This window comes from Nematolebias whitei, chromosome 9, assembly GCF_014905685.2.
Source record: "Nematolebias whitei isolate Nwh7 chromosome 9, NemWhi1, whole genome shotgun sequence".
Classification (NCBI taxonomy): Eukaryota; Metazoa; Chordata; class Actinopteri; order Cyprinodontiformes; family Rivulidae; genus Nematolebias; species Nematolebias whitei.
This window is the reverse complement of record NC_056506.1, coordinates 12,275,608-12,297,217: the sequence shown is the minus strand read 5'-3', so window position 1 is coordinate 12,297,217 and position 21,610 is coordinate 12,275,608. Positions and strand designations below refer to the sequence as shown.

At 43.3% G+C, this 21,610-nt stretch overlaps 2 protein-coding genes across 2 annotated transcripts in view; both read left to right on the top strand.

Annotated features, from left to right (window-relative positions):
* Positions 1 to 412: 412 nt before the first annotated feature.
* Positions 413 to 11,527, top strand: LOC119414374 (ciliogenesis associated TTC17 interacting protein). Its single transcript, XM_037681466.1, has 9 exons — positions 413 to 524; positions 931 to 1,116; positions 1,205 to 1,260; positions 1,701 to 1,787; positions 1,913 to 2,080; positions 2,169 to 2,293; positions 10,884 to 10,960; positions 11,038 to 11,099; positions 11,251 to 11,527. The coding sequence occupies exons 1-9, from the start codon at positions 413 to 415 to the stop codon at positions 11,437 to 11,439; spliced, it is 1,062 nt and encodes a 353-aa protein (XP_037537394.1). The 3' UTR covers positions 11,440 to 11,527.
* Positions 11,528 to 12,205: 678 nt separating this feature from the next.
* The window catches only part of casp8 (caspase 8, apoptosis-related cysteine peptidase), a 36,109-nt gene continuing 26,704 nt past the window's right edge, over positions 12,206 to 21,610 (top strand). The window contains exons 1-3 of the mRNA XM_037681995.1: positions 12,206 to 12,321; positions 13,008 to 13,174; positions 13,348 to 13,523. Of these exons, the coding sequence (XP_037537923.1) occupies positions 13,067 to 13,174; positions 13,348 to 13,523 (284 nt within the window). The 5' untranslated portion in view covers positions 12,206 to 12,321; positions 13,008 to 13,066. The remainder of the gene's footprint in view (positions 12,322 to 13,007; positions 13,175 to 13,347; positions 13,524 to 21,610) is intronic.

Sequence of the window (21,610 nt, the reverse complement as noted above, 5' to 3'; positions counted from 1 at the left end):
CATGCGCATTAGTAACTAAAAGGTCATGAAAGATACACAAAAGATACGCAATCTGCTGGCTTTCTTCGATAGAATTTTCTTTACAAATTGTATAATGTATGTGAATGTTTTTGTACAGTGTCCGAGACCGCGTTTGTTTTGTATTGGTTATGTATAAATAAACCGAATTGAGTAAATTGGACTGAAATTATAAATTCAACTGCGCAGTTATTACGTTCTTTACAGCGGCGTTGTTGCCATGACAACACGGATCAACAAGCACGCGCATCTGAAGAGATACTCGGGAGAAATAAAAAAAAAACGAGGTTTCTGGAAAATTAAAACCTTTATTTTTTGTGTGACTTACTTATCTATTAAATACATGAATATATTTAAGCGATAAAGGGATTTGTTTTGGCTCTGGAGCGTCAACATGGAGGCCTCGACGGACGACGGTACGGGAGCCACAGCAGGAGGTGAAGAAGCCAAATGCTCAGAGGAGGTGAAGGCTGCTGAAGAAACCTCCACGTTCCTGTCGGCCATCGGTAGGTTGACTGTATCTGCCAAGTAGGGCGTTTTACTCATCTCAACAACTATTATCACCGTAATGTTTGTCATCTGACAGATTTTAACGAATATCTTTTATAGTTTATGTAACCGCACGACGATCTTTGTAGACATGTTATAATAAACATTAAGTATTTATGAGCAAAACTGCCAACAACACCAACCCTCACATGTAGAGCACCTATAGTCAACGTAACAAAATCTAATTAAATCTAAATAAATCAAAAGTTAATGCAGTGCAGGGCCATGAATAATAAATAAATAAGTGTTTAAAAAAACAAAGTAATTTATTATCTCCCCTTAGATGGCAGATTTAGGAGAGCTTCTCGTTTATTGAATCATATTTGGTGTCAGTCATGTCTCATGTCCCTGCTCCTCTGCCAGAGCCTGCAGAGCTGCAGAAGTGTGTGTTTCCAGAGTCTCTGGTGACTGTGTCCGAGAGCGGGGGGCACCTGGGGGACTTCAGGGTGACCGTGGAGTTCTCCTGCAGACTCCAGCAACCCTGCATGCTGCTGAGAGCTCAAAGCCAGGGAGTTATTGATGGTCACCCCTGTGGGACATCAGTGACAGGTGAGATGACTCCCAGTGTTTTACATTGACAGATGACTTTACAGCACACCTCTTCATGCCTTCATTCTGCCATTTTTGACTGTATAAGCTTACCTCAGTGCTGAACTGGAAGTGCTGGAGGAGCAACACCATGAGTACATCAAGGTGAGTCTCTGTTGTCCTTTATGAGCCTTTTAAAGAAGATCATGATAACACTAATACTTATTCTTCATCATCTTCGTTTTTCCTTTTGTTTCTTGCTCTTCATCTTATTCCTCTTCATCTTCTTCTTGCTCTTCTTCTTGCAGCTATTCCCAAATCCCCTCAAACAGCTATCATTCTGTTTTTATCCACATATGACTTCTGTTTATTCTTGTGACAAATGCCAAAAATAACCTTTTAGCAGCCATTAAAAATGAAATTTGATTTAGGTCTGATGTGAGCAACATAAGGTCCTAGAGCCAAAAGGGGCCCTTGGGACACTCCCTCTGGCAGCCCTTAATCTCACTTTAATTCCCTCTAGAGCAATATTTACTGTGAGAACTTAGCGTGCCCTCTCCAACCACCTCAGACTTGTTTTAATAACACATCTGTAACTTTTCCAGCTTGAGGGCCACAATGTGGACAAGAGGTGTCGCATGGTGCAGTGTGACGGAGAAATGGTGATCGATAAAGTTACCACGGTGGCAGAGGTACGAGCTGGTTAGCAGCAACCCTGAACAGCTGCCTCACTCATGCTCACACACTGGGACGCCCATAAACCAGCTGATGTGAAGTTACTGCAGGTAGTGGTTGTTTTGTGTCTTTGTGTTTCAAGGAAAAGACAAAAGAGAGCATGTCTTATCCCATGTCTGTCCTGAGAGGACTGGTCACTGAGGGCTCCAGCCTGCTGCTGATGCGTCTGATGGCTCAGAGGAAGAAGGTTCCCGAGAACGTGACCTTCATCTCCTTGGACCAGAAGTTCGGCATCAGCCACTCCACATATGTAAGCAGTTCCAGCCATGCAAGTCTGTCAGGATCATCACTGACATCATGAATGATAAACCTGCATGATTTATCTGCTCTGTGGTCAGAGTGAGCTGGGTGTGAAGCAGCTGGAGGTGGGAGAGGAGGTCCTGGAGGTGTTTGGGGTGCAGAGGACTGTTACCTCTGTGGAGGACAGCATGGCTACCTGGCAGTGCTACTTTCTGAATGATGGGTGAGCTCATACAGCTTCACAGGACTTTTCACTTGTTGGGCAAACTGTAGTAAACATGCAGACTTTGTATTATTGTCCCCATTGCTGAGCGAAGAGGGGGAATTGGAAATACCCTCCATCCATCTAAAAAAAAAAAAGCACATATTAAAAATTAAAGCAGAAATTTCTAAGAAATTAGAGCAAGAAGGCTAATTTGAACAAATGGGTTTTGAGTTATATGAGGGTCGAGTCAGTAGTGAGTTCCTTCAAATGAGGGACTGGTGTGGCTGAAGATTATTCTATGGTGGCCAAGGACACCATTGGTCACCCCCTGAGTCCACCACTGCACCTGGTGATGGATCAAACTGCTCCCTCCTGTCACTCTGCGCTTCTTCTTACGAAGAAAAGGAAAACGTTGGTTACGTACTGTAACCCCAGATTCTATGAGTATAGGCGTAGCCCTTTAAGACTGTCGCTGGTGGGTTTTATCCCTAAGGCGCTTAGCGCTGCACTGAAAAACTTTAGTCCACACCCACCTGCTGTGTGTGGGCCTCATCCCCGGTCCATATAGATTACGGTGAGACCAGGTAATCGGCTCCCAAATAGCTTTTTTCTTCAGCCATTTAGGAACCAGTGAGGCACAGAGTTTAAAGGGCTATGCCTATACTCATAGAATCTGGGGTTACAGTACGTAACCAACGTTCTATTTCGTATAGGCTTCGCCCTTTAAGACTGTCGCTGGTGGGTTAAAGGCGAAGCAGGATGTAGTCTATGCCTCACTGGGTCCACTCAGACACAACATGAAGTACCTGCTTGCACAAAAAAAACATTTCATCACTCAGCCTTCTGTGTGTGTAATTATGCGCTGCGTAATTGCGTGCTCCATGCGCAGGAGCGCACCGGAGAAGATCTCTGCTGAGGAAAAAAAAAAAGGGCTGAGATAGCAGACCTGAATAGGAACAACGGAGGATACGAATTGTAACAGTGCAACGATAAACAGAGCAGACCAACAGCTCCTCAGGATGAACCGGTTAATAACAATAAAATCAGCAGTCATGAACTTGTGACTGATAATAAATATTTCACACTGCGACTGCATGCAGGCAGGTGTGAACTCAAAAGTGAGGCTCCATGAAACAAATAATCATTCTGTCAGAACCCTGAGAACAGAATGGGTCATGGAGAAAGTAGAAACATCACCTAGATAAAAACGAACAATTGAACATGGCGATGACCAGGCAGCCACCATACAAATATCCTCCACTGTCATCCTCCATGCAGAGCCATGGAGGATGAAAACCCTCTGGTGGAATGCGCTGAGATTCTCTGGCGGATCCAGTCCAGATGAACTGTAAACTTCACAAATAGCCTCACACAACCAGTGTGAGAGGCGCTGGGTGGATAGAGGACGTCCTGAAGAGCTGTCCCAGTATTGCACAAGCATACGCTGAAAGCGGCGCAGTGCAGCCGTGTGCACCAAGTAACATGAAAAATGCGTGCATGGGACAGAAGGAGGTGAGATGTTGCTTCCTCCTCAGAATTATGAGGAAAAGGATAAAACCCATTCAAGGTTATCACCCTCGATCTGAATGAGCTTGTGATGCTTTTCAGAGCAGGGTTAAAATGCAGTACATCTGAACTAGAGGATGACACACGAGTGGATTTTCACTAATGTCCTGTCCTGGTCCCACAGAAAAAATTCTGTCCTGTCCCATTCCTGGTCCAGAGTAAAAAAATTAATCCTGTCCTGTCCTGTCCCACTCCTGGTAACATGACTCCTGCTCCTGTTCAGAATCACTCCCACTCCTGTCCTGCTCCTGTTTTGCATTAAATTTTTAGGAAATACATTGAATTTGATTTGATCTTCTACCCACTCCTGTTTAAATTACTCTGTTTTCTGTAGTTTTATTTCAAAAGATATGTCAACAGGAACAGTTCATCTGTGGTGAAATAGAGACATTTATTTCCTTAATCCAAACAAAAACCTTCACTAAATATCATAAAACAAATAATACATGGCCTGTAGTCCATATAATTTTTCTACGGAGGATCAGATGCTGGGTCCCTGTTTCCAGCTCTTTTGAAGGCCAGTTACAGTAAAAACAAAAAAATCTAAACCAGTCCATGGGTCACACCATGTCTACCTTAGATGAAAGAACCCAAACATAACAAGTTGCATTTTACTCATTTATTGAGCAATTGTTTCCTTTAAACATTGACATCACTGTCATGTTTTAAATTGTTTAAACAAACAAACAAACAAAAAAAGAAAGAAAAATAATGTACCAAGCAGAGAACTCAACAAATAAAAATGCTTAAAGGCATTATTATACATTGGACAACGTCCTCAAGAAGTTCAGTCTATGTGGTTGAGGTAACGAGCTCGTTTCAGTGAAGCAGGATGTCGTGCATCTTACCAGACGTCAGAGAATCATTTACAGACTGGACCATTGCAGGTCTGGTGTTCCACCTCATCTCTCCACAGCTGGACCAGTCCAGAGCCTTGTGTAACCTAAAAGTGAAAGAAGACAGTGCACGAGTCAAAATAGGGTTACCATGACTACAAATTACAATTTGTTGGCCTTTCTTCTGGAAAAAAAATATTTTATCAAAAACAAGAGATTTACAATTGAAACTAAGTCAAGAAAATGTGACATTTGCAAATATAAATTACAGAAGCTCAATTTTTCTTTATTTATTTCACTTATCATATTTTATAATTATTCAATCAGCCTCACCAGGCAGAGATCACAAGATTTTATGTATCTTACCTGCTCTGTTGAAGTGTGTGACAAGGGTCTTTGTGTCCAAAGCTGTTTAACAGTTTGCTTCCAGAGCTAACAGCTTCCTGTGTTAGGTAGAAAAATTAAATTAAATTAAAGACAAACAACAAGCTTAGTGCTACTTCTTGTGCCATGCTTTCTAGAACAATTATTGAATAAAGGATTTACTTATGTAGGTAAACATAAATGTTTTAAACCTGTTAAAATACACCAAAATGCAGGAAATAGCAGCTACTTTATTTAAAAAGTTATGGTGGGGACCCACAGACCTCACACCAATATGTCCCCCCTACAATAACAGTTATTATAATGTATATGTAACCAGCCTTTCATATAAAAACTGGGATATTTTTACCGGAGAATGCGTGCACTTTAACCAGGATGAGGTTGTTTTTTTTTTTTACATTTCAAACAGCAACAGATAATGAAGATTTTAACCTAAAAACCCACATAACAAAGCAGAGCATAATTGTTCAATTAAAAGGGACAAGGTGGAGAAAAATGCGCTCTTTGAGTCTGTTCATTTACAAAGTCCGACTCCCCGCAGCTCCTCACAGCTGAGACTAAAGTTTAAAGCAGCACAGCACCAACACAACTCTTATGAGTTCAGGGTTATTTGACACTTTCCTGCCTGTTCTGTGAGTTTAATAGACAGAAAGTTACTTCTTACCTTGCGTTGCAAACTATTTTCAGACTCGGTACCGCTTTGCTCGCTGCTCCTCCTCCTCTTAGTGAAAAGCTACGGCTCGAACACTTGACTCCTGGGAAATGTAGTTCTTTTGACTTGTGTTAAAGTGAAGGCTTACTGAAAGAAAACTAGAAAATAGCTGCGCCCGTGTTTTTTTTTTTGTTTTGTTTCATTTTCACTTTTGGTTATTGATCGGTTCCTGCTCCTGTCTGCTCCCGTTAGCTTTCAGTCCGGTCACGTCCCGGTCACGTGAGTTATAATGAGGTTGACTCCGGTCCCGCCGGAATCACGTGACCGGCAGTACTCCCGAAAAAATGTCATCCTCTAATCTGAACTGCCGTCAGCTTGAATTCTGAGACATGAGGGAGTAACAGACGCCTTTCTCTGTGCACCAGCGCTGAAAAAAACTGTCCACTTGATGTGTGCAGCGTTGGGGTGGAAGCAGCACGTGCATCCTGAACGTACGCACCACATCCTGTGGGAGGCCCATCTTTTCTAAACGGATCTGTTCAGCGGACAGACCCAAAGATGCTGACCGATTTCTGGGTAACTCCTGATCGCTCTTCCTGCCTGGAGGAAAGCGCCCACCCCCCCACAGCAGTTTCCAAAGCAGACCCGATATTAGTCGCTGCAGATTCAGAAACCACGGAGCGCATATGCATTCAGGAGCTACGAGGATGACTGACGGTACTTCCTCCCGAACCCGGTCCAGGGTCTGTGATATCGGCAGGACTGGAGGGAACACATAAAGAAGCATTTTTGGCCACGGGTTGTGAGCGAAGGGGTCCACACCTAATGGTGGGTCGTCTCGTGGGCTCAGTGAGAACAATAATTGACACTGGGCGTTCTCCCGTGTGGCGGACAGATCCACTGCTGCTCGGCCAAACCTGCTCCAAAATCCGAGAAATCAGCTTGGGATGGAGGCTCCAGTCTCTGTGGCGGGGACCGCCCCTCGACACGATATCCGCTCACCTGTTCAGGAATGCTGGGAAAGTCCACTGCTCTGATGGAGAGCAGGTTCCTGTGTGGCCAACACAACAGCTGTTTTGCGATACGTAACAGTTTGGCTGAGCGCACACCTCTCTGATTGTTTATGTTAACTGCCGTCACTTGTTGTCTGTGTGGATCAGAAAATGCTGATCTCGCAGCAGGGGCAAAATGCTGAGTCACGTTTCAGACGGTGAAAAACATTCTAGCACATTATGTAAAGCGACATGTGGTCCAGCCACTGTGTTCCCACTGCTTGGGACAGACACATTCCTCCCAGCTCGACAGGAACGTGTCTGTGAAAAACTGAGACGTGTGATGTAGGCCTGCTGATGGGAACTCCCTCTGACAGAATGAGGGGGTTTTCCCAGTGATTCAGATCGGTTCTCACGGAGGGGAGACACAAAGATAATCCACCTCTTCTGGCGCACAAGATCTATGCGGAGGCAGGTGAACCATCTCTGAAGGCGTCTCATGTGAAGTAGGCCCAGCGGAACCACAATGTGGGCCGCTGACATCGTCCCAGGAGTCGCATGACAGGCAGAACTGTCACTATGCTGCAGGGTTTGACACGGCGGAGCTGGGTTTGATATGGCAGAGCTGGGTTTGACACGGAGGAGCTGAGCTGATAGAGCTTCGGCTCTCAGCTGTAATAAACGGCTCTCATTGCAGTTGAGTTTAGCTCCACTTCCAGATAAACAATCATCTGGGACGGACGAACGGAAGGTTTTCCCAGTTTATAGAAACCCCAGGTTTAGCAGATGTAAAACTAGCATTTTGGTCTGTGCGACAGCTTTCTAACTAGACTGAGCTAAAAAGAGCAGATCGTCCAGATAAAAAGATTTCTCATTCCTGCCATGTGTAACGACTGCAGAGCCATCTCCATGCATTTCAAGACCGTGTGTGGGGTGTTTCAGAATGATGGAAATGTGAAATATGCGCTCTTCAGATCTATGGAGGTGAAAACCAGTCGTTCTGGTGAAGTTCTCCAGCAGCTGTTTGTCAGCATGTGGAATTGTCTCCCCATGATCAAATTGTTGAACATGAACAGGTCGAGAATGGGTCTCATCCCTCCGGGTTTTTAAAAAAAAATCCGAACCAGGAAGTAGTGGGAGGAAAAAAAAAAGTATTTTCCTCTGTTGGGAGCTCTGGAAATCACGTTTTTCATCAGAAATTCCTGAACTTCTGACTGGAGAGACGAGCTATGTTCTGGAGAAGACAGAACCGTCTCTATAATCCCTCTGAACGGTGGGGGTTGAGCTGTGAACTGCAGCTTATAACCCCTTCTAATCAGATGGTCTGTCCATCTGTCCAGGGAACACACTCGCTGCCACTCTGAGTAGCGCTCGGAGAGCGGGCACGCATTTGTGTTGTGTCATGTTTCTCATGAACGTCAACCAGACTAAAAAATCCTTACTGCCATCAATCGCTCCAGAGATTCTCCGGGGGAACCCAATGGGGGCTCCGACAGAAAAAGGCTGTATGTGTGCCTCTGTGCTGGGCCCAGGCTGCGGTCTCACATAGAGCTGAGGTGAGCCAGCGCGCACGGAGAGGAGGCGTGAGCGCTTTCTGAGTGAGACGCCGTTTCGGTGGAGGCTGCAGCTGGCATGGAGAAAACACATTTACTCCAGCTGCGCTGTGAGTGGGCAGAAAACAGCAGAAATTAAAAATGGGCTCTGGCTGAAAAACGAGGGATTTTACCAGACCCGGTCTGCTAAAAAAACATCATTTTAGCTGACGTGGCAGACGAGTGTTTTGTGATATTTACTGAACTGCGGTGCCATTTAAAACGCTGTTTAGAGGTTACTGGCTCGTTCTGTGTGGGGAATGTGTGAAGGCAGCTGAGAGATCAGCTGATCTGACAGTCTCAGATGAACAACTTTACTTTCAGAGGTGTTTCTGTTTTATATCAAAAACATACATCATCAAAAAACACATACCTTCCCCTCAAGGATCTGTTACCTGGTGGAGGGGGCCGGCGGAGGACCGGGGCATGAAGTCGCTACCACAGCTGTGGAGCGCCTCTGGTGCTGTTGCTGGCCAAGGCGGTCCCTCCAGCGGCCGTAGGAGCAGATGGACTATAACGTCACCAGATGGTGTACAGTCTCTGAGACCTCCTCGGCCCTCAGTGATTTCTCAAGGATGGTCCTGAAGTTGGCCCCGAACAGCGCCTCTGGGGTGACAGGGCCCTCCAGCAGGTCTTTCTGCAGCCTCTCTGACAAGGATGGCGAGAGGTAGAGCCAAGTGGTCCTCTGGATCATGGTCATCTAGGTGGCGATGCGGGACAGGCAGATCGCAGAGGTGGCACATGTTTAAGATGACATCAGCAGCTTTACAGAGAGAGAGCTCTTTGTCTCCTCCAGCAGGTCTGCTTCTTCCAGCCTCTTAGAGATGCAGTAGGCCAGCAGGGCGACGTTGTTGTTCGTTGCAGCCGTCTGTGAGCGCTGGTGAACTCGGTTGGAGACCTTGTCACCATCTGGTCATGCTTCCCTGGAGGGACAGATTGCTGGTCCATCCTGGAAGCGTTTGCCCCAAGTGCCACCGCCAGGGTTGGCTCCGCGGGCGGGGGGGAACCGAGGGAAAAAAACACAGATCGGTAAAACCCTTCACTCTGGAGATGGAGGTGAAGGTGGAGACGGATGTCTTCAGCTTGCCGGCCCAGCTGCAGCCTCGTTCCAGTGTGATGTCACAGCTGGACAGCAAGGCCAGATGGGGTCAAGGCAACGAGTCGGGGCGGAGCCAACCTTGCCATCAGACCATCCGATCAGGGCGGAGGGAGGTGAGGGACGGAAAGTCCCTTGTGTTAACATCCTCCTGGATTATGTCGGGCAGCTCCGAGAGGAGAGCGCCGATGGCTGGGAGTGGTGTGGTCGCTGACGTGGGAAGATCCGAGGTGGCTGAGCATCGGCTCAGCCACTTGTCTTCCGTCACTACGCTCTCCAGGAGGGAAGGGGCAGCTCCGCATCGCCTTTCTCGGAGGAATCATTTGATTCACTGCTTGACTCTGCATCAAAGAAGGCGGTGGCGTCGTCCCACGCATAGCGTCCCGCCACAGAAAAAAAACACTCAGCGGAGCTGCTGCCAACAACGTCTTTTTCGAGGGAATCATCCGATTTACCTCGAGAAAAAAAAAACACGTTAGAAAAGGCGGTGGCGTCGTCCAGCGAGTAGCGGACCTCCACGGAAAAGCATTCAGCGGGGCTGCTGCTAACATCGCCTTTTGAGGAAATCATTTGATTACCACGAGGACAAAACACTTTAGAAAAGGCGGTGGCGTCGTCCAGCGAGTAGCGGCCCTCCACAGTAAAGCATTCAGCCGGGCTGCTGCTAACATCGCCTTTTGAAGAAAACTTTTGATTACCGCAAGAACAAAACACGTTAAAAAAGGCTGTGGCGTCGTCCAGCAAGTAGCGGCCCGCCACGGAAAAGCACTCCTCTGCGCTTACCTTGAACAAGGCTGCTCATCTGCTTCTCTTCGGGGAGGAAGAGCTCACTGGGACGGCAGGAGGTTGGCATGGTGGAGACCCAGACATCCTTAGCAAAGGTTGTGCCGGTCAAAGCTGGACAACTTTTCCTTCTTCGTTCTTTTGACAGTGCTAGCTAGCTGGCTGAAGAAAAAATGGAAGCCGATTACCCGGTCTCACTGTAATTTATACGGCTCGGGGGGTGATTCCCATACAAAGCAGGTGGGCGTGGACTAAAGTTTTTCAGTGTAGTGCTGAGCGCCTAGGGATAAACCCACCAGCGACAGTCTTAAAGGGCGAAGCCTATACGAAATAGAACCTGCCTCTGTTCAAAATCTACAAACATTCACTCAGGTTCAGTCAAATCCCTCAGAGACTGGGACATCGGTGTACCACCTGTTACTTTTATGTGGTCAATCAGACATGTCTGACACGCATTTGCCAACAATTTTACATTTAAATTGACAACCTGACAATTTAAAAACGTAAATAAAACAAGAAACTAAAGTTATCAGAGAATTTGTTTATGCGTGTTTATTGTCAAATTCATGGATAGTTTTGTAAAACCACTGAAGGAAGTGATACTAGAGGTGCACAAAGAGACTCACCATGATGACTGCATGCTCACTCTGTTAAACTGGATTATTTATTTTTGTTACTTTAGTAAACAGTTGTTGATCTGTCATCAGGCACTTGGTCAGCAGAGCACAGCTGGGATCACCAGTCACCATGAAGCTTCTACATCTGCCATCCAAAACAGAGAGAGGTACATGTTCCCACACAGGCACAAGAAGGATTCCCTCCCATCACAGAAAATTCACTGACAATGTTTGTTTGGTTTAGAGAAGATCCCTCTTGAGTGGGACAAAGACATGCAAACACATTGTGACTTCTTGGACAGAAAGGTGACTCTTTATGTTCTCACACAATTAAACTGTTTTACACATGTTTTTATTCATTCAGACACACGATACATAATCACATTTATTTTAAAACCGTTTTTCCTAAAACAAACAGATCATAGTTTGGATGTGTGTTTATATTTGTCTGTGGCAGGAGGAACTACACGCAGATCGTGCTTCGTACCTGAAAGAGCACCCAGAGGTCCGAGCCCTCCTCTCTGACTTCCTGGCCTTTTTGCTGCTGAGAAAACCTGATGATGTCTTTCAGTCTGCAAGAGAATACTTTCGTACTTTTGCCTCCCGCCGTCCTCCAGAATCAAATGTAAAAGTCCAACCATCCTGAGCACTCATTTAAAGTTTATTGTCCATTTATCACTTTCATGTGCACTTTGGTTTATTCGTGCAAGACTTGACACATTTAGAAGGACACGTAAAGGAGAGGAGTTTTGTAACTTAAGACCTGAAAACTTTTTTTTTTTTTAAACTTCAGAGAAATAAATAAATTGTAAAACGTTTAAAAACAACAGTGTTATGAAGTTCATTTAATGTCTCAGCAAAACGCACTTTGAAACCGGAAACAGCTGCTCCCTTCAAAATAAAAATTTGTGCAAAAATAAATACATAAAAATGACATCCCATTTTAAATTACTAATCTGTGTAACACAGTTTGTTAGAGTACACTAATAAACATAATAACTCAAAGTACTTAAATTAAATCTAAACTTTTGTGCACAAACGTCTATGTATGAGTGTATTTTTTTGTTTCCTGGAATATCTTACAAAAAGACCTGAAGCTCTCAACCTTGACCTCTCTAATAAGTGGCTTAAAGAATCTGTTGGACTCCTGGCAAGGACCAATGCAGACATGTTCCTGTTTTTAGTTTTATAAATTCGCCTTATAATCTAGCTGTTCTTTGTTACTTTTTTTGCCATGTTATTTGTAAAAACAAAAATAAAAAAAAATCTGTATGCCTTTTTGTGGCTGTCTATTGTTGTCATCATTCTTTGTTGAAATCAGGTCTCTTGTAAATGAGTCCTCGAGGCTCAATGGGATTTTACCTGTTTAAATAAAGGTTGAATGAATTTTGCTTTTATTGTGTTAGGGTGAGACGTTACGTCATTTCCTTCAAAACTGAAACCATTTTTCGGCGGCAGTCTTTAGGAAGACTTAACTAGCAAAACGAAGATTGTATTTATGAGTGTTTTTACTCAGGAGACGAATTCCGTGAGTGAACAACAACAGCAGAGACATTTCTCCGGGTTTTCAGCTGGTTTATTGTGTTATTGATCTACACTCACAACATCGTACTTTAATTTATGCTAACATGCTAACAGGAAACTGCGTGAACTACACGCGTGGACTTTAGTGCTGTTCTATCAGAAGTAATTGTTTTAGGGTAGAATCTTGTTCTCAAGTTAATTTTTGGGAGACCAGCTTTTTTCAATGACGTCACCCAGGTGTGAAGTCTAACACCGGAAGTAAAATTTAAAAAAAGAACCTTTCCCCGATTTAATGTTTTATACACAAACATGATAGTGGCTGTGATAATCCTATTTTGAAACGGTTTCATCCAGAGATGACAGCTTCCTATAGAGGAAGGGCAGCTGTGGAGCAGTGGTAGTGCAGCTGAAAGTCACAGGAACAATTCCCCACCATGCCCACAAGTCGTGTTCTTGAGCAAAACACCTTATCCCTAACTGCTCATCAGGCAACTCAATAGTTTCCCGCTGTTCCACTTGGGTGTAACCCGTGTGTGATGGGTCATGTTGTTATTTGACAGGTTAATTATGTTTTTTAAGGGTTTCTTTTGCCACTTTTTTCAGTTTTAACCTGCCTGTTTGTGACGTGTGGATCTTTAAATGAGCCGTTTTATCTGCGATTGTCTCTATTTAAGTTCTCTTATCTGACAGATCTAACCCGAGAACAGGAAGCTGAACTCCAGGTGTGTGCTGGTGGCAGCTGGCAGGAGATGGACCTGCTGCTGTTGTCGCAGATTGACGAGGAGCTGGACTCCTCTGAGGCGGCAGAGCTTTGCTTCCTGTGCAGTGATGTTGTTAACAGGAAGCGGCTCGAGGGGGTGAGAATAATAAAGCATCTGCAGTTGTCTGATGTGTTTTAACAAAACATGTGAAACAGACCGACAGCGTGCTGCTTTCTACAGCACACCTGTACACTCATATCTCGACATGCTTTCTGTAGTTCCTCTTTCCAAAATGAGTCATTGTGTGTTTGTTAATTGTACTTCTACAGATCACGGATGCCAAGGGGCTGTTCTTGAGACTGGAGGAGAGAGGACTGCTGGAGAACTCTTCTTTTCTCTCTCAGTTGCTTCACACCATCCATCGAGCGGATCTTCTCAACCTGCTGAACTCTGAAGGCAGAGGACAGGAGGAGACTGACGCTAACCCTATCCTGTCCGACTACAGGTAACAATCGCAAAACACCGGCTATAAATGTTTAACTCATTTTATAGATTAGAGGAAATGTTTAATAAAGTTTAACTTGAATTATTTCAAGGATTCAAGGATTTTTATTGTCATACCAGCTAGGGGTGCACCGATAAATCGGCCGGCCGATCGATCGGCCCCGATTTCCTTAATTTGGGGAGATCGGCGATCGGCCGATCTTTAAATGAGAAGCCGATTTTATCCACCGATCTTATCTGCCTCCGGAAAGGTCTGAAAATCAGCTGCTGTCCCCTTTTGCTCCACTGTGAGAGCTCACACACAGGTCACTCGGAGCAGCCATGTCGTCGGTTTGGAAGTTCTACGCTGTAAAAGAAAATGAGCCAAAGATCGCAATTTGCAATTCGTGTAAAGCCGAAGTAAGTCGTGGTGGAGCCACCACCAAAACCTTTAATACAACAAACCTCGTTCGCCATTTAAGAAATCACCACGCCGCCAAGTATGCAATGTTTGAAGAGAGCAACCAAGCTAAGGCTAATGCTAAAGCTAGCGCTAACAAAGAGGCAGTCGGTGGGTCGCTGTTAGCTTTTATGAGCAACGAAAAGAGCAAAGCTACCACGAGGAAAGTGATGGAGTTCATGGCATTAGACGACCAGCCATTTTCAGTCGTTGAGGACAAAGGTTTTAGAAGCTTGATGCAGCACGTGTGCCCACGATATAATATGCCGAGTCGGAAATATTTTTCTGATGTTGCATTACCGGAGTTGTTCAGCCAAGTTTCGAGAGACACCCGCAGCCTGCTAAAAGCTAATACAAATACACTCAGCTTTACAACAGACATCTGGACTTCTGATGTAAGTTTAATGTCCATGTTAAGTTTTACTGCACAGTGGATTGACGAACAGTTCGAACGTCATCAAGTACTCTTAAACTGTAAAGAAATGGTGGTGTCTCACACTGCGGCCAATTTATCAGCAGAGTTTAAGGCGATGCTGAATCACTGGGAAATCGATCATGGAAGAGTTCACGTTGTTTTACGGGATAATGCTCGTAATATGGCCAAAGCGCTGGATGATATCAACCTGAAAAGTTTACCCTGCCTGGCACACACACTGCAACTGGTTGTAAATGAGGGACAGCTGGCGCAGCGCAGCATCACAGACATGGTGGCAACAGGAAGGAGAATTGTTGGACATTTTAAGCATTCATCACTTGCCTATTCCCGACTTTATGACATACAGACACAGTTAGGTCAACCCAGGAAACGATTACAGCAAGACGTTTCAACGAGGTGGAACAGCACAGTCTACATGCTGCAGTCGCTGTTGGAGCAGAGACGTGCTATTGGCGTGTATGCTGCTGAGCATGAGTTACCAGCCACACTCACAGCACACCAGTGGGAGCTACTGGACAATGTGCTCACCATTCTTGCACCTTTTGAGGAACTCACAAAGGAGATTAGCTCATCAACAGCTACAGCAGCAGATGTCATCCCAGCCATCACTGCACTCAAGCGGATTTTGGAGAGGCAAGCGAGCACAGACCGTGGCGTGGGTACAGCCAAAGCTACGTTGCTGGAGGCTGTTGTGAGAAGATTCAGCAACATTGAGCATGAGCCCCTGTACAGCTTGGCCACTGTTCTGGATCCAAGGCAAGTAACTATTAACATTCTATTTTAGCCATAATGACTTTTAGCCTACTACTATATTTCAACAAACATTTAAATTAAATTAAAAATAAAAATTTATTGATTGAAATGCATTTCTTTATTTACATGCAAGTCATAAAAACTGTTAATGTATACAAAACACAATGATTGACCCATCTTTCTTTGTTTATGCAAAACAAGGTACAAGAATCGCTACTTCTCAGCAGAGGTGAAAGATGACGTGAAACTGCTCCTTTTGACCAAACTTGCAGAGGGGGAGACCAGATGCACACCTGCTGCAGGAACATCCTCTGAAGTGGGACCTCCTGATATCGATGAACCTGCAGCCAAAAGGCGTAGTCTACTGTTTGCAGCTCACGACAAAATCTTGAAGGAGAACATTGAACAGGAGCAACAGCTGGCCAGCCCTTCAGCTATGCAGGTACAGAACTACCTATCTGAGGTTCCTGTCGAAAGGAGCCAGGACCCATTGGTCTACTGGAAGATCAATGAAAATCGTTTCCCTCATCTTGCTCTACTTGCCCGAACCTATCTCTCTGCCCCATGCACAAGCGTTGAAAGCGAGCGCCTGTTTAGCTTGGCTGGACATGTAGTAGATGAGAAAAGAAGTCGCCTGTCTGGTGACAAAGCAGAAATGCTTTTGTTCATCAAGAAAAACCTGCCACTAATGAAAGTGACTGGAATAAGTCTGTGAGAACTAACTTACCAGTGTTAGTTCTTATTACCCACTGACTTGAAAATGTTACACTTGTTGCATTATCTTTTTTTTTTTTTAAATGTAACAAGTGAAAGAGTTGAAGGAACTGAACATTTTTTTTTAGTTAATTTTATAGTTTTAACAAAAATTGTGTAAACTTCATTTATATTTCAGAATACTACCTCATGACAAGTTAAAACAACAAGTTTGTATTGTTTCTAGGGTATTTTTCAAGGGTATGTTTTACAATAAAATAAGATTGGTAAATTGAAGGTGCATTGTGATCTTGTAACACCTGACACTGTTGCTTATAAAAAAAAATCGGTATCGGCCAAAATCGGAATCGGCAGTTCAGACTTTCAAAAAATCGGTGATCGGTGATCGGCCTGAAAATTGAAATCGGTGCACCCCTAATACCAGCTCATGTATACGGTACGAAATTTAGACTCAGGACCCAGAGCAAGAAACCTAACAAGTAATAAATAAATAAATATAAAATAGTATAAATATATATACATTTACACATGTACCCAAATACACACACATACACACGTGCGTGTGTGCATAAATAAATAAAGTTTAAAAATGTAAGATGAGGCTAAATTAAGTTCAGCTCGAGTTCAGCAGTCTTGACAGCTGAATGGAAGAAACTGTTTCTGAGCCTGGTGGTCTTGCTCTGAATGCTCCTCAGCCGCCTGCTGCTGTAACAGACTATGTGCAGGCTGAGTGGAGTCCTTCATGATGCAGAGCACCTTCCCCTTGCATTGTGATGTGTAGAGGTCCGAGGTGGTGGGAAGGCTGCTCCCCACAGTCGCAGCCTCCTTCTGCAGAGCCATCCACTCAGCAGCAGTGCAGCTGTCGTGCCACACGCTGATGCAGGTGCAGAGAACATTCTCCACCACACAGTAGCTATGTTTACATGCGCAATTTTTTTTGACCGGATTGAAATGATTTCAGGTTAAAAATAATTCAAATGTATCGTTTACATGGGCACAATGAGCATTTACATGCAGCGGGCTTTGTTCTAACAGAAGTACTGACATGTGCAGAGTGGTAAACTCTCCTTAAAAAAAACACAGAAGGAGAAGTTATACTTCCGGTTTACTTCCTTGATGAACGTAAACAAACCTGAGTGCCCAAAATGGACCCGTGACAAGTTTTAATGACAGTGGAGACGTTGCTGCACTCTCTGACTGAGCTACAGGAAATACAGATCATTTTGAGATCTTTCAAAGTTTGTAGTAGAAATGTTGTCCCTCACCGACCAGTTTTACTTCTCAGACATGCTAATATTATTAGCATTAGCCAGGCGGAAATGATAAAGTCGCACATGCGCAGTCAGGTCAGTTTTTCACCTTCAGATAAAAACGAACAGATCAAGTGTTTACATGCGCACCGTTCGAGATATGAATCGGCGTAAACTACCCGTTTCGTTCTGATCACAAATTATTTCGGTTCTTGCTGAATAAATAAAAAATAACCCAAACAGGGTGTTTACATGACAAGTTTTTATTCTGAGTGGCTTTTAAACCCCAAAATACATTACGGCAAAGACTGGTTCATCCCAAAGATCCAGTCCCCCGGCACAAACAGAGTAATGTTGTGTATGCTGTTCAGTGTCAGGAGGGCTGTGATCAGTCTTACATCGGGGAAACTAAACAGCCACTGGCCAAAAGGATGGCCCAGCACAGAAGATCAACATCATCAGGCCAGGACTCTGCGGTCTACACTCATCTCCAGGCCAGCGGTCACTCTTTCAGGGATGAAGATGTTCACATCCTGGACAGAGAGGAACGATGGTTTGAGAGAGGAGTAAAGGAGGCCATCTTTGTGAAAAGAAATCGTCCATCATTAAACAGGGGTGGAGGCCTCCGGGTTCAACTGTCCTCCTCTTACAATGCTGTGATTGCTAGTATCACTCAGCCCTCTGTGAACAGTAAACAGCCATCAGTGTGCTAATGATCCATTGTTAGGCTGATGGTCCTTCTTGAGCATGTGATCAGCTGGTTTTGGTTGTCAGCAGCAAACTGGTTGATCCACTCTGAGACGGTGCTATTTAAGAGACTGAGCTGAAAACAGCACCTCAGACTGAGGAAGTCTCTCGGATGAGAGACGAAACGTTTCTACATTTTTTTGTTGATTTGCTTTGTTTTGTTTTTTTGAATGTCCAGAGGACCAGATTTAACTTTTTTAGATTTTTCTACCTGGATTATTGAGCATGCATCAGGATACTCTGTACATGTTGTATAACACAATCATTGTTCCACATTTAATCTATTGCATTGATGTTTGGGGGAAAGCATGTAAAACATTTACAAAACCTATTTTTATTTTACAGAAGAGAGCTGTAAGAATTATCACCAGAAAGCATTACTGTCACCCATCAAGCACATTATTTTATCAACTGAAGTTATTGAAGTTCCATGATTTGGTAGATTACAGTATTTTATCAGTTATGCATAGGGCTCAAAATAACACATTACCATTAAATATCCAAATAAATTTTGTTAAAAGACAAAGTTGTTATAATCTTAAGGGGATAGAGATATTTGTCAAACCAAAATTCAGAACTAGTCTGAAGGGAAGGTCTACCTCAATCCAAGGAGTTGGATTGTGGAATGGTCTAGAGAGTGATGTTAAAAATGCCAAGTCAATGTGCACATTTAAGAAAAAGATCAAAGCTGAATTGTTAAAAAAGTATATATGAAGTAGCTTAGTGTGTGTTTTGTATTAGAATTAGAAAAATTAGAAAGAGTTATTCATTTTGCTCTGTTACTTGAAAATTATTATGATTGAAATAATTGTTTGAAAAAAGGGGCAGATATTAAAAGGAAGAAACCTCCAGCAGAACCAGGCTCAAGACAAACAGCCATCTGCTTTGACCGGCTGGTTTGAGAGGACAGGAAGGAGAGACAGACGAACATAGAATGATAGGTCCAGGTACCTGAAAGACAAAGAAAAAAAAAACATGTGAAGGATAGAAAAAATAATTACAAATGTTGAGCAGAGTAAGCAGAGTGAAAAGTGTGGTCAGTTTGTCCTCCAGCAGTCTAAGCCTATAGCAGCATAACTAAGGGACAGCTCAGGAAACCCAAGCCAACCCTAACTATAGGATTTAGCAAAAAGGAAAGTTTTAAGCCTAGTTTTAAAACTGGATAATGTGTCAGCCTCACGGACAGAGATTGGAGGTTGTTTCCACAAGAGAGGAGCCTGATAACTGAAAGATCTGCCTCCTTCTGTTTTTGTAAATTATATGAACCACAAGTTCCAAGATGCAGCCTGAGAGCGAAGTGCTCTGTTAGGAAAATATGGAACAATTAGATCTGTAATATAAGATGGAGCTAGGTTGTTGAGAGCTTTGTAGGTTAGAAGTAAGATTTTGAATTCTATACTGGATTTGACAGGGAGCCAATGGAGAGAAACTAAAACTGGAGAGATATGATCTCTCCTACTAACTCCAGTTAAGACTCTGGCAGCAGCATTTTGAATCAACTGAAGACGTTTTAAAGAAGTATTTGGACATCCAGTTAATAAACCATTGCAATAGTTCAGTCTAGACGTGACAAATGCATGGACCAGTTTTTCTGCATCATTTTTAGATAAGATGTTTCTAATTTTAGTGATATTACGCAGGTGGAAGAAGGCAGTTCTAGTAATGTTTTTAATGTGGGTGATAAAAGACATGTCCTGATCAAAATAACACCAAGATTTTTAACATTAGAGCTGGAGGACAGATTAATGCCATCTAAGGAGGGAGAAAGACTGAAAAATTAATTCCTACGGTGATCAGGTCCATAAACCAAAACCTCATTCTTGTCTGTGTTCAAAAGGAGAAAATTAAGGGTCATCCAGGTTTTTATGTCTTTAAGACATGCTTGTAGTCTAAGTAGCTGATTGGATTAATTGGGTTTAATGGACAAATATAATTGTGTATCATCAGCATAACAATTAAAATTTATCCCATGCTGTTTAATAATTTTACCAAATGGAAGCATATATAAAGTAAAGAGTATTGGCCCAAGCACTGAGCCCTGAGGAACTCCATGACTATCTTTGGTGCATGAAGAAGATTTATTTTTTACATATTAGATGTTATCATTGTTTTTTTTTTTACATTTTATTGTTGGATGTAACTGGGACCCTGTGTACATAATTTCACTCCACCACATGTACCACATGAGGTGCGAATGACAATAAAGAAACTCTGACTCTCTAACTCTGATTACTAGCCCAACTGATATGGACGTTGTAGCTATCGCCAGTACCTATATTGGGAGGGGAGGGCGCATGCCGATAACTGATACAATGGCTGAATTTTTTTTTAGCTTTGTCCACCCCAAGAATCTAAGTAAACAGCGAGTGGAGCGGGGCTTGTATATTTAGCACAACTGTTAGCAACCATGAAACTAAGCTAATCAGATCCACACTTTAATTAGTCCCACAGTAGGTTGTGGTGCACTGATCATAAAACAGTCTTTATAACGTGCGTTCACATTTTCTATCCTCCGCTATTCACCGTAAAGTTATCAAGTGTGTTACAAAAATATAAATTAAACAAAGAAACATCCTTCTCTGTTATCCTGATGCATGCTCAATAATCCAGGTAGAAAAATGTAACAAGGTTAAGTCAGGTCCTCTGGACAGATTCTTCTTGTTGAAACATTTCGTCTTTTATCCAGAAAACTTCTTCAGTCCGTGTCCCAGTTCATTCTTTACACAGTCAGTCACGTATGGTGAAGGCCTAATTAGTATTGACTGCAGTGGTGGTTTTTTTCTTAGCAGATAAGTAAAGATTTCAGACAAAAAGTGCTTTTCATTGAGGACGACAAAGATACTGTAAGTCCACTTTTCACCATGAAGTTATCAAGTGTATTAAAAAAAATATAAATTAAACAAATAAACCTTCTCTGTTCATTATTTAAAAAGTCAGTCACATAAGGTCTAATTTTGGTAGTTTTGACCGCAGCAGCGTTTTTTTTTTTTCTTAGCATAGTAGTAAAGATTTCAGACAAACAATGCATTTCATTGCAGATGACAAAGATAACATTACCGGTAACACTGATATATATTTTCCTCTACATTAGATTTATTGTTCTGGATGAAGTTAACAAAGCAATAGCCTATGCTAAACATTAGATTGCTAACTTGAGTGACACATAGCTAATGACAAGGGGGCTGAAAGATTGAAGAGAATTTATTGTTGTTGATTTTTTTACTTTACAGATCAGTTAAAATAAACTTATGTTAAAGACGGGAGCTGGCTGCGGGTCACCAGACCTGGAAACCCCCTCCAGCCCACGTCTCTCCCCCGGCTCGGACCTCCCTCAGAAGTGGCAACTCACAATAGCAATAAATCAAGGAAACGTCAATTAAGTTTTTCCAATTGTATTAAAATCAAGGCAGGAAAAGGTTACAGTTTACAGCGCTGGCCTCTCCATTATATGACGCTATCATCAACACCGGAAGAGCCCCGATGTCCCGTGTCATTACTCATTTATAGGGTCCTAGACTTCTCCTTCGCAGAAGGGGAGCTCAACCTGTCAGTGTATGAGGGGGCGTAACTAAGTGTGATCTCAGTGGATCTTATATGATTCTGATGTGTTAGGAAATATGAGACGGTGCTTCAAAAGCCTTTCTACGTGATGTGGCAAGCAGATTAAACTCTATTCCTTGACAGATATTGAATCCCAGGGAGACTCTTAGAGTTGCTGGCCCAGTTTAACCCAGTCAGAACCGGGTCAT